The sequence below is a fragment of the Malania oleifera genome, chromosome 2, assembly GCF_029873635.1.
Source record: "Malania oleifera isolate guangnan ecotype guangnan chromosome 2, ASM2987363v1, whole genome shotgun sequence".
NCBI classification, from domain to species: domain Eukaryota; kingdom Viridiplantae; phylum Streptophyta; class Magnoliopsida; order Santalales; family Ximeniaceae; genus Malania; species Malania oleifera.
This window is the reverse complement of record NC_080418.1, coordinates 128,817,266-128,830,812: the sequence shown is the minus strand read 5'-3', so window position 1 is coordinate 128,830,812 and position 13,547 is coordinate 128,817,266. Positions and strand designations below refer to the sequence as shown.

The following is a 13,547-nucleotide window of genomic DNA, read 5'->3' as shown; positions in this document are numbered from 1 at the left end:
TGCAGAAGAAATAGTCGCCTATTTTTGTCCTATTACATCGACTATTTGGTATCGGTGACGGTATGTCTGAAACCGTCGACGGTTTTGTTCGGTTACTCAGTATTGATTTTTAAATTTTGAATTGGGAAGTTGTATAGGTTGAGTTTCGGAGGGAAAGCTTCTAGGATGGTTATATATACATGTTGTATGATGTAATTCTATGTCTTTTGACAAAAGATAGTGAAAAATCACCGTTGTTTTAGTCCCGTGGACGTAGGCATTGTCGAACTATATAATTTTTCGTGTCATTGTTTTATTACTTTCATATAATCTGCGTGATTGTGTTTTTTGTATATTTCACTGTTGGTTGCCGTATTGTTAGATCGTTTGTTTCCGTTGCGCATTGATTTGCACAACGATTTGATTTAAAGACGAAGATGAACATATTTTTTTAATTATTTTTAAATTTTTTTTAGTTTTATAAATAGTAATCAAACAGGTTACTAGTTTCTAATTTTTAGTTTTTGTTTCTAATTTTTGATTTTCACTTTTGGTTTTCATTTCTCTAATTTTTGACAATATTACCAAACGACACCTTAATGTTGTCAGTGTGAGATATTATTTTTCTTTAAAAGAAATAAAGATTTTGTAGACCAAAGGTAGCCTAAACATTGAGTTACAAAAAAATAATTAAATTATAAATTAAATACAACATGCATAAAAATTAATCAAATTATTGAAAATAAACACAAGATATGTTACATGCATATAAGTTAGGCTAGATTAGCATAAGTACCATTAGCCAATGCTTTATGCAACATGTCGATATAGCTTGCTAGTCCCCTCCATGGACTAGCAATGGTCGAGTAATAAAATAACTGGATTGTCGGTTTTTTTTTTTCTCTTTTTGGTTTTGTTCTTTTTATAAAAAATATCTTGATTTTTTGGTTAAATAATTTATCTTTTATGCATGACAATTCAAACATAAGGCACAATAAATATCATGATCGGCTCAATCCAACATTTACAATTTACTTAGGTTTGGTGTTGCACCAGGGGATCTTAAGGGCTCGTTGGTGACTGAAATTCCTATGTAATTAAAAAAAAAATATTTACAATTTACTTCATTCTCACTCTTCTTAACTTCATCAACATAAATATGCTCTCAAAGAAAAGCATTTTATTAGTGGAGTGTGGCACCGAAAGAAATCGCAAATGCAAATTAAAATATTAAAAGTGAATATTTAGAAAATTAAAAGCTTAGGAATAGCCAAAATGTGTTGAAATGGAAAGCGTATTTTGACTTTTATTTTTGGAATTATTTTAATGATTTGGGGGAAGGAGGGATGTCTTGTAATTTGAATGTGGAAGGAACGGCCGCAGCGAATCAGCTCCCATAAACAACTAAGAGAAAAGGATTTTAAAATACAAAAGCAGTATAAAAAGAACGAAGAACACGATGTGTTGCTTTTTTTTATATTCCCGAAATCGATCTTCCTCTTGCCCTTCTCGCTCGCTTCCCCCGTGAGCTTTGACTCCCCGGCGCTGTTCTCTCTGTCTCCGTAGCTTCAGCAAGCCCTAGAATCTGAACTCCCAATCACCGGCGCACTCTCTAGGACCACAGTTGGAGCTGCCGTCTGTCTCCCATGGCAGCGCCGAGCTTGTTCTGGAGCTGGTTTGCTCCAGTTACCCTAACCCTAACCCTCATCATCTCCGTAGTTTCAGTGGTTCGGGCGAACTCCGAAGGGGATGCTCTGTACACTTTGCGCCGAAGCTTGTCAGATCCCGATAACGTGCTTCAGAGCTGGGATCCGAACCTCGTCAATCCCTGTACTTGGTTCCACATCACCTGCAACCAGGATAATCGCGTTACTCGCGTGTAAATTCATCCTCTTTCTCTCTCACGCTCTCGTGTTTGCTTCTTGTTTTTATTTGGTTATCATTTTTCCATTTTTATTCTCCGTTTGGTTGCTGAGAAAAGCAAGATATATATGTATGTTTTTAAAAAATGGGACCGAGTGTAATAGTACTGTTTGCAAAACGTGAGATGTTTTTATTTTTTTTTATTTTTTATGTTTTGAGGTGGGGGGGGGGGGTTAAACTTCAAAATCATGTACAGAGGATTTGCAATTTTTAGTTTTTTTTTTTTTTTTTAAATTTTCCTCAGGTGTGTCAGCATTCGTATGGGATCACAATTCCATAAACTATTCTTTCATCATGAAAATAAATATTGCAGGAATATTCTGGGACAAAAATAGATATTTCCTGTGAAATTTATTTCTCCCGGATGCACCGTGTAAAGGTTAACAATAAAGGATCATTGAGTTTTAGTTTAAAGCTGGTGCAGACTGTTATTCCATTGGAACAAGCTGACATTAGCACAGATGTGTCTTTGAGGCCATTTCTCCTATCCCTCCAGGGGGAAGTGTGTTGGTTATCAAATTTTATAATTATCTGTTAAATGCATGGTCCGGAAATGTCAACAGCACAAGGATGACTCTGTTTTTAATTTAAAGCTGGCGCCTAGATCCAATGTATCCACTATTTACAGTTTTCTGCTGTTGTTATAGTAGTAATTATGAGGACATATCTTCATCTTCAGAATCTTTTTTCTTTAGAAGAGTTCTTTTTTGCATATCCTAACTGGTTGTGAGGGAGTCAATTCAACAAGAAGATTTTGAGGGTGAAAATGACCTGGCATTGAATATATGTAAATATCACCAGATTCACTGAGAACTGTGGATGTACAAATATTTATCTGGAAAGTAGATGAGCAGAGCACGTGAGGAAGGTTGACTAGGAAATTTTGATCAACTTGCAATTTATTAGACCATGAAGAGAGGGGATATGGAGATTATGCATGTAAGCTTCCAGAGGGTGATTATTATTCCATCTAGTTGTTGGGAGTTGCCAAAGGACTTGGCTTTTGTTGTTGAATCATTGTGGAAACCCATTTCTTCATAGGGCTTGAACATGCATTGCAATAGAGCATTAGCATTAACGGACAATGTGATCTGCTAGTGAATTAGGTATGGAGCATCGAAGTGCTTTTAAGGGTGTTGTACGTTCACAAATATTTTGATGCAGAGCATAATATTAATAAAATAAAATTGAATTTGTTTGGAGGTTTTGAGCTGTCTGAGGTTTTTTTTGCATTGGATTATTTTAACAATGGGAGAGCATGTGGGTTAACTTTAGAGGTTATTATAGTCTGGCATTTGTGTAGGATTTGTATTGGTTAGATTTGATTGTTTCTTGTATAGAACTCGGAAATTATCTTTTGAGTTTAATTAAATCAATCCATTACAAGTGTAGAAATTTTTTATTTTAAATAAATTAATGTTGTAATTGGTTTCTATGTTACTTTTAGGCTTGTTTGTAGATGATTTTGGATTTCTTTAGAAGTTTCTAAGGGCGTAATAAGATACCTTGTATCCGGATGAGTTTTGGATGATTATTAGAGCATAATTATTTAGTTTTTCCTTCTTCCTTTGTATTACCTTCTGTTTAATTTGCTATGCCATTTATTCTCTGATAAATTTACAACCAGTGTATATTTCCTAATATTTTTACGTACAAGTTCCATTTTAACCAAATGCTGCCTCTCTATGTTATCATTAAACTTCAAGCATGGGAAATTATAATTTAGTTGGTATGTGGAAACTTGATGACTTGTTATCCCTTAAAAACCTGGGCTGCAACCTCAACAATCAACTTGCTTCTTCACAAACCTCAAACTTACATCCTGAACCCTTTGTCCACCATTTGAAAGTTGGGGGCAAAACTTGAAAGTATTAAATGCTCTCCTGCATTCCAATTTGTGATTAGGCATTTTTCCCTCTTTTGTGATGCCGTACAACCTGAGCTGTATTCTTTTTCAAGTTTGAGGTAACATTGAGCAAACACTTGTAACTGACAAAATTTTCTCTTAATCTTGTCATCTATTTGCTCCTTAAATTTGAATGGGCCCATATTTTTCCTCTTGTTTTTCCTTTTTGTTTTTTTTTGAAATTTCTATTTTCTTGGATCACTAGTTATTTGAATCAAAATGCTGATTTTGGCTGCTATAATTTATGAGCTGACTCTTTCTTAACTATCAAGCGTTTATAATCATAGAAAAAAATGTAATCTGTTTGTCCAAGTAAGAATGTCTTTAGTGGGTAAACCATTTTGTTTGGTAAGAATATCCTTCTTTTAAATTATTTATAGAAAAATATTTTTGTATAAGTACAATGTTGTACTGGACAAAAACGTATTTATTTTTAAGTTTGTAAATTCAAAGATATATAGGCTTACTCTAATGACAAAACAATGTAATAACTTTTAAGTTTGTTTATGGCTTTATGCTAAAATATCCTTTTGTGGACCTAAGTGCAATATTGTATTTGATAAAAATGTCCTTATTATTATTATTAATTTTTAAAAAATTGCTAATTAAGGTATTCTTTTGAGTTTAGTAGTATAAAATATGCTTCTACTGGCCTAACCTAGGTAACATATTATATTTGACAAAAAATATTCTTACCATCAAATAACAAGGGAGTCAAAAAATGTTAGTAGACATCTCTTTCTGAATAATTCAGCGACACTGGACATGCTGACGCAAAAGCGTAAACATTATTCATGAGAAATCTAAATTCTATAGAAAAATGTTGAAATTTCACATTACCAATATAAAAAATTTATTATTAAAATTCTTGATCCACATCCAACCTATAAAATATTAAAAAGAATGTGTTTCCAATTAAGCAAATAATTATCATCTGGTACATGAAAGTTTTTCAAGATTTTGGTAATAGTTTAAAAATCAGTGCATAACAGTTGCTGTAGACATTACTAATGGTATCAGTGGCTTTCTAGACTGTTGCAGTGGGGTATCTTGGAGGTCCTTCCATTCACAACCGTAACGGCTATTACAGACTGTTACGGGGCGTTACAGGCTGTTTCAGTGTCAGACTTGCTGTGAATGACTAAAATAGCTTTTTGAGTCCTTTTTTGGCAATTTTCTGTCTCTTTTCCTTTTATCGAAGCTTAGAAACTCAATTTTAAGTAGTTTTGCTTCGTGAGTAATTTTTTTGTACAGAAAATATATTTATTTATTTATTTTCCTTGACATCTAGCATGCAGTTTTTTAATAACTAGCTTTCAAATCACCCGATTTTTTTATCATTAAATTACATATGTTTGTATTCTAAGTTCTTTCAATTTTTTTTGGCTTTTTTCTTACACTAATTTGAAGACAAAAATGCATTCTATTGCTACGCATTTTTTCTCTTCTTTAACACATGATCATTCTGTATTTATTTTTTGGGTAACAAAAATTCCATTAGAGGCTAAAGGAGTATAAAAGATGGCATTCTATATTTTATATTTCTTATATAATGTTTATAATTTTTATTTTTGAACTGCATTTATAATCAATAAAGTAGTGAAAAGTAGCAAATGCATGCGTCTTCTCGCCCATAGCAACTAAAGTCACGAAAATGACATCCAGTGCTTGTAGTATATGTTATATTTAAATTGATAAAATTTATTGAAAATCATTTAAAGCATCAATATGTAGGATTCTGGGATCAAAATATGTGAATCTGAATATTTATAACAAGTTTGCTAATGCAAAAAACGAATTTACGGATGCGGTGCCTGTTACCTGTTACATAATGTCTGTGATGGATGCAACCATTGCACCATAACTGTTACCATTACGCAGACTGTTATCGTTATTTAAAACGATAATCTCTATGTGGACAAGACATGCACTTTACTTGAATAATACTCACCTCATTCATGGTTTATTTTTCTCGTGCATCAAAATTTTCACACACTATATGGATATGAATGTATAATTTGTCAATATAAATATTCTTTTAGACAGTTCAAAAAGTGCCCTTAATACAGAGTCTGTTAAAACTATTTCTAGTCAGCAAAGATATTAGTTCAACATGTTCTCTATGGTTAAGAATTGGAATTTAACAATATATTCAGTTTAAAGAACTTTAATATATTTAGTTTAAAGAGCATTATTCATGCTACATGTGAATTAATTACATATACTTTACTTAATATGAATTTGTGTATTGTTCTTAATTGGCTTATTACTTAATATGACATTGTGTACTGTGCTTAATTATGACTTATTCTTATTATCCAATAGAGCATATCAATTCATAAAATTTAAATAATGAAAATTTATTCACTTACAAAATTTAATGCGCCATCCGCATGACAATTTTCTGGTTTAAAATTAATGGAAGTTCTTAGCTGAGGAGGGCAGCAATTTAGGGGACTTGATGCATTTACTCTTATGAGATTAATGCATGGCTTTCAAATTATATTTTCCACAATTTTTTTTGAATCTTATTGCCATTTAAAATGATTCCTAGGGTACTGGTTTGGACATCTAATTTTATTTTTGTGCTTTGTATCTTATGAATTTCCCCCCTTGTTTCTTTTTCTATATTATTTGTATGTTTTTTCCTCTAATCAGCTATGTGGGAAAAGGAGAATCAAGGGAGTTGAGCTTGCTTTACCAACCAGCTACATAAATTCCCTTGCTCTTATGATGTCCACAAATCCTTATATTTTTGATGAAAAGTTTCATTTCTAAAATCTATATTATGTGTTGTTTTGGGTGAATTTTGCCTTGCTGTAATGCAATTAGTTTGCTGATCACTTTGTAGGGCTTAGATTTGTGGTTTTGGGCACATAAACTGTTTTGGTTTTTTTTTTTTTTTTTTTAATAAAAAATATTTGATTGGTGTAGTCAATGTTTTAAAAGGCTAAGTTGTAAGGCGAGACATTTTAACCCTAAAAAGGCGAGGCATAAGCCTTAAAGCATTGGGGCATAAGCTTTTTAAGAATTTATTTTTAAGATTAAAAAAATGTAAATAAATTATATATATTTTAAAAATAAAGAAAAATTAAGAAAATCACAAATATAATGTAATAAAGAAAAGTTGTATATACTTTGCAATTTACTTGTCAGCTATTAAAAAATTGCTAACTTGAATACATGATATAAATTATGACAAGAGATTGCTATACTATTACATAGTTGAAATTATTTTCATTAGCTAAGATATAACTCTATGTTATTTTAGAAAGATTGAGGTTCAAGAGTTCTAGAAATCAGCTCATGTTATGAGATTCCTTTTATACAAACATGTAGTTAAAATTTTTTAACCAATTTTTTACTTGAGAATCACACACCTAAAATGTGTAAGCCTCAACTAAAAAGGTGCAAAAGGCGTGTCTTTTGTAAAAATGCGTTAGCCTCAGCATATAATGCGTTAGCCTTTTTGGAATTTGGTATTTTAGATTGAGCATCTAGGCGTTTTAGGCATGTTGTGCCTTGATTGAGCCTTTTAAAACACTGGGTGTAGTTATAAATTCCTCTCTTGAATTCTGAACCACACTGTGGAAATGGGGCAGTGATTAGTATGTGCTATTTGAGGCACTAATTTCTAGTGTAAATTCCGTTCTATAATTCCTTCATGAATTCTTAACCACACTTCGGGAATAGGGCAGTGACTAGTATGTGTGCTATTTCAGGCATTTGGTAGTGTGAATTGCATCATTTATCTCTGCTGTTGAAGGTATAATGATTTTTCAGAACATTTGGAGAAATATAATTTTTAATGGTATTAAATAAATGATGTCCTTCTACGACATATTCATAATTGATGTGTGAGAGAGCAGGCGTGTTTATATTTCATTGTCATGTTAGTTTGTTAACATTTTGTGCCTGAAAAATTTTTGTAGTTTAGATATACCTAATCTTCCTTTTCATTTTTACTTCATGGGATGCCCTGCTGTGTTTTGGGTTGGTTGTATTGGATTCTTTGAAAATTGATTGAGAGCATTGTTATGCTTTTCTTTGTCTTCCATTTTAGGTTCATGATAATGGCCTTGCCTGAAAGAATTGCTAGCTTGATGTTGTGTTATGTCATGATTCATGCTAATAAATGTACTGCATCCTCTTGTTTTCTGATCTTTCTTTTTTTTTTTGGGGGGGGGGGGGGGGGGGGGACTGGGGCTCTGGTTTTGTTGGAGAGGATTTGATTGTGTAGCTATTACCATTATTTAATGCTTTGCTTTCCAATATTTTCAGGTAAGATTGTTAATGTTATTACATTATTTACCTTGATATTCTACTTCTGTGCAGGGACTTGGGTAATTCAAAACTTTCTGGTTATTTGGTACCTGAACTTGGGAAGCTTGAACATCTGCAATATCTGTATGTTATTTATTTATTTATGCCTTCAATTTGGTAATTTGAGTGTCTATGGATTTAGAAATAATCTCATGTGCTTTGTAGTGGTTTCTATGGATGGGTTTTGTGCGCTAAACTATTAATCAAGCTTGCTGTTAATATTGATTTAGATATCATATAATTCTCGTAATTTCTATTCATTCACTGTTGACGTAGGGAGCTTTACAAAAACAACATTCAAGGAGGTATACCAACTGAACTTGGGAATCTGAAGAGCCTGATCAGTTTGGATTTGTATAACAACAACATCTCTGGAATTATTCCTCCTTCACTGGGGAAATTGAAGTCTCTGGTTTTCTTGTGAGTTTGGACTAATCTAAGTATTACTCTCTTTTTTCATATCAGCCATACTTGGGCCATGCTCCCTTTTCAGTTATTTTCTTTACTTGTAAAAGTCACATCTGAACAACCAAAGTTGACTTGGGCATTCAAACGCGTGCCAATTAATCTATGCCTGTGTGGAGGTGAGGTGTCATCTGGGCTGACTTATGGCAGGGGTTAGATGTTTCCACTTGGTATGTTTCCCTGCGGTCTGAACTCAGCCCCCCTTTAGTTCAGGGACCTGGGAGATAGTAGCTCGTCCACATATTACTCAAATAAATTGCCCTTTTTCTTCTCTTAAGTAGTGCTGCAATTTATACAGATGAACTTTTGCTTGTTTTATTTTTAAGTATATTTGCAACAGGGCTAGGTGTTGAAGGTACTTCTGACTCATTGGAGTCAATAGAAAAAAAATTCAAAACCGTAACTTCTACTGATGAGCTTTTCATATGCACCTATCCTGTGAGTAGAAGCAGATGTGTATAACTCGTCCCACTGACACCTATCTCCTTATTTTTATTTATCAGGTGTTACTTATATTATATAGGCCCCTGACAAATGATTAGTGCACTTTAAACTAGTTTCCCCTCTCATTTTTTCTGAATTAACTAATTTTTTCCTGAATTGCAACATCTTGCTGCATGCTTCTCACTAGTCACTAGTTCTTTGATGTGGTAGACGGCTCAATGACAACCGTTTAAGTGGACAAATCCCAAGGGAACTTGTTGGTCTTAAAAGCCTTAAAGTAGTGTAAGTATTTTTCCTCCCTGTCTCTCTGTATGTGCTTTACATAGAAATCGCTGTTGGCATGCTTAGACATTATTATCTGTTTTCAGGGATGTCTCAAACAACAATCTGTGCGGAACAATTCCAACCACTGGGCCATTCGAGCACATCCCATTGAACAAGTAAGTTATTTATTTTCATTTGGTTATTGTGTTTACATCTGAGTATTCTCCATTTGGTACTATCATTCTGCAACATTTGGAGGATGCCGCCCTAGATCATGGCAAATGGCAGAAAAGGATTCATATAGTTGATCCCTGTAGTGGGAGTTTGATCTTGGTTTTTATGTTTGTTTTATGCGCCATGTGTATGTTTACACTTACCCTTTTCTGTGTTGATGCACTTACATCACAAGATGTGCTTTTAAGCTATCCATGTTTCTATCTGCTGTATTTAATTCCATATTCAATTTTATCATAATTTCCTTTGTATGTGTGCTGGGGCGCGGGCAGGTATTGGGTCCCATGTATGTGATATTTCTTTTTATATTAGGATTTGAAATCCTGAGCATGTAAAGCTAATAATCAAATAAGTTTCCTCACCCTAGTGATAATCAGGATTATGATTGTTTTAGCTCTTCTGCAGTAACATGGTGAACGAGTCATTAAATATTTCTTACTAATAGCTAGATATGAAGGCTGTTCCTGTTAGCACTCTGCATTTCTATATGCTATCAAGTTGGAGTTTTTGCTGGAAAGAGAAGTTGGAGGCTTGTGAAATTTCCTGCTTTACCTAGTCCCTGTTTTATGAGCCATGGTTTAAATCTGCTCTCGTTATTTATCTCTTAAGGGAGAAGTCTTGGCAGTTATTATCTTCATGTCCTTTGCAAATCATATTTATACAGTTAAGATTAGAAGAAAAGTAAGGTAAAGTTAGTATGTCAAAATTTTCTATGTTTGGAGTTAGCAGTCAGTTTTGGAAAAAAATTAATATGTATATGCTTTTACCATTTTTTTTTTAATTATAGATATTTTTGGCAAATTGTGCCACAATACTACTTGGGAACCTGAAATTAATGGGAATAGACTGAGCAACTGGAATTATGTGAAGATTTGGGGATGAGTGGGAGAATGGATTGAAAGAATTTGTTCAAGTAGCATACCTCTGTTTTATTTATTTGTTGTTTTTGTGTGCGGGTGCATGTGGGGGTGTGGGTGGGCATGGGAACATAGGCATTTGCATTGTTGTGCTTTCTTCTTTGAAGCCTTTTTGGCAGTGCAAAACCAAATAAATTTGTCCATTCTTGTTTGAGTTGGTATAGACCTGGAACTTGAATCAGATAATCCTGCGTAGAGTTCTTCAGTTTTTTGACTTATTAATAAGTTTTACAGCTCTTGTTCTTGAGAATTTTCTGTCTGAATTCTAATTATCATGGACTACGTGAATCATCTGATACTTAAAGAAAACATCTGCTGACAATGCCTTTATGCCAACTGTTTGGGTTCAATGCTATATAACATCTGAGACACTGAAGGCATGCAGTGTCTGCTATAGAATTGGTTGATTGACAACTTGATGCGAAGCGTTGATGCCTTGTTCTACCATGATCCATATGGATTGAGCTGAAATTTTTTTTCACGATTAAGTGGCGATCATCCCATTAAATTGATCACAGTTTTATAGAAGTTGGGACTTAAATTAACAGTTCAGTGTCCGTAGGATGATTTTTCATTGAAAGAGCTCCTTGAAGCAAATTCTTTTGTTGCATGTTAACTGTAATTATAGAAAATTGATTGCAGCTTTGCTAGTAGATCCTCAACTGGAGAACTTTTCTGCTCATTCATTCAACAGAATTATTTTAATCTGATTGCAAATATAGTAGATGAAAGGTGGTGTATATTCTTTGCAACTTGTTCATCATAGAATGATATAGTTAGTTGGCATTAGATGAATCATTTCTGTTTCTTTGGTGTCTACTTTTTGTTGCTATAGCCTGCTTGGATGCTTTATACTTTTTGTTGCTACAAAAAATTCCCCAACTTCTAACACCTGTGAAACAGGGAATGGGGGTATTTTGTTATCACAGATATTCTGAAATCATCAATTTGGCATCCATTGTGATATGTGATTGTCATTCTGTCAAAAATGTAGTGCCCTTCATAATTCTCTATTTTTCTATGGATGCCACCGCGAGACTTTGGTGTCCTTTTCAAATACTTGGACCATCAACACACAAAAATATGAAGATCCAAACAAACACAATATACCTGACCCATCTACAGACTAAGTATTCCACTTTCGTATAGACACCAGAAATTGACAAGCTAATATACTGAAGCTGAGAAGAATGTTAATGCAAATCGGAACCTGTTGACATGAGTTACATGAAAATTGGAGTGATTTGTCATTTGTTCCTTGCCAAGTTGTGGTATATGTTTTTTGACATCTATGTCTATGTATCTCTGGCATGTGTTTGGCCACATATGCTAATACGAAAGAGTTCACTTTTTCTTTTAGCATAAAAAACAATGGCGGAAATGTTTAAAAGTTTCATCCTATTCTCAGGAACTTGATCTACAGTTGTCATTTATGTCATTTTTATATTTCATAATTCTTTTACAGTTATTGACACTATGCATGCCCATCTGTTTCCCGGTCTATGGGTTTGAGGACTTGCTGTCTGGCACAGCATGTGGAGTCAAAATGTGAATTTCTTGCCTTTGTTTTCGATGAATCATTGTGTATTATACTTCCCCATGAGAACCTGAAGACTTCCGATATTCTCTTGAATATTGTCAAGACAGGATTTAACTATTCCGTAATACTCTTGGAAAACTGATTTGCATCAAAAGCAGCATCTCAAACTCATTGGCCACCATTTGTTTGTGTGCCACTTGCTGCACCAAAATGGGAGTACGTGGAACAACATATAGAAAATAGGAGTTAGCCCATTCAGAGTGTAGTTACTGAACAAAATATTTAAATGTTAATGGAGAGGATGCATCTACAGGTTTAGGTAGTGCTGTGATGTTTACCATTCCTCAAGTGAATCTCAGCATTCTCATGCTTCCATGGTCCTTCAAACAAGAACCACATGTGGAGTCGATTGGTTTATGATAAATATTGTCAATTGCTTCTTCCCTATCCTTGCCTCGAACACCACAATGCCAATGAGGTCTGAACAATAGACTGATCCCTATGCTTGTGAAGCTGGTGAAAAGATAGGAACCGTTCTGTACTTGGTAATTGGATTGGGTTTGTAAATTACATTCTGCTTGTCATTATTTATAGGTGGATGTTGCATCTGTAGTTGAACAATTGATATTATACATAGTGATTTGCTGATAAATTGGAGTCAGTTTTCTGCATCATAGTGTCGATTTTGGAATGCTTGGTTTCTTAGGACCATTTCTCGGTAGTCAGGACTGGGATTTGTTGTATACCATTTGCTTAGCAACTCCCTGCATATGCATGCAGATGGTGCTTTTGCATCTCCAGGGCATTCACAAATGCAATGTCCTATTTCCTTTATTTAATTTTATTTTCTGGAGAACGTTCAGTGCAAGGTAGTAACATTTATTTCCTTCGATGTAGTTTTGAAAATAATCCTCGACTAGAAGGTCCAGAGTTGCTGGGCCTTGCAACTTATGAGACGAACTGCTCATGAAGTGAAGAAGGGTTCAAAGGTGATACAGCAAAATCTCACATCTTTCTTGGGGGATTAGGTATGTACTTCAAAAATTGAGTTGTATTATCTAACAATGTAATTTCGAAGTGTATTGCCTTATACAATGTATAATGGAATTGGTTGCAACTCCAATCTTTCGCATACTAATACTTGTAAATCTATACATATTGCTAAAATGCATTGTCATTTGTAACCGCATTGACATTGCTATTTCTGTTAAAGATGTGGTTTCGTTTTGGAACTCTTGATATGGCAGTGAAGGGTTTATTTGTTGTCTGTTAGTTCATGTTTTGGTAGGTGGGAATGGAATGGAACCGAGTTTATCACCTGATTTCTTCATACTTTCTCTTGAAATTCTTTCCATTCCTTTCCTACTCAGATTCCGTCAGCAAACCAACCATGATGGAAATGATTTATTTCATTCCCTTGTTCGTTATAGATTATATTGCCTTGCATGTAATGACGACCCGTTGTTTCATTATTCCAGCTCTTTTGTCTCCCTGCTCCAGTGTGTGTTTTTCCTGAAAAATGAGTTGGTAGCACTAATGATTTGCTATCAGG

General features: G+C 34.0%; 1 protein-coding gene across 1 annotated transcript; it reads left to right on the top strand.

The window, feature by feature from the left end:
* The first annotated feature begins 1,293 nt into the window (after window positions 1-1,293).
* LOC131147689 (leucine-rich repeat protein 1) lies at window positions 1,294-13,227 on the top strand. The gene is made up of 6 exons (XM_058097208.1): window positions 1,294-1,858; window positions 8,144-8,215; window positions 8,408-8,551; window positions 9,251-9,322; window positions 9,409-9,480; window positions 12,893-13,227. Exons 1-6 carry the CDS (start codon window positions 1,626-1,628, stop codon window positions 12,963-12,965), a joined length of 666 nt encoding a protein of 221 aa, XP_057953191.1. The 5' UTR covers window positions 1,294-1,625; the 3' UTR covers window positions 12,966-13,227.
* Window positions 13,228-13,547: the final 320 nt, after the last annotated feature.

What these genes read in the sequence shown, in the direction of transcription:
- LOC131147689 (XM_058097208.1), top strand. Translation starts at nt 1,626, where the DNA reads ATGGCAGCGCCGAGCTTGTTCTGGAGCTGGTTTGCTCCAGTTACCCTA. An exon ending in CTTAAAAGCCTTAAAGTAGT is followed by an intron (nt 9,323 to 9,408) that starts GTAAGTATTTTT and finishes ATCTGTTTTCAG; the next exon opens with GGATGTCTCAAACAACAATC. An exon ending in GAGCACATCCCATTGAACAA is followed by an intron (nt 9,481 to 12,892) that starts GTAAGTTATTTA and finishes CCTTCGATGTAG; the next exon opens with TTTTGAAAATAATCCTCGAC.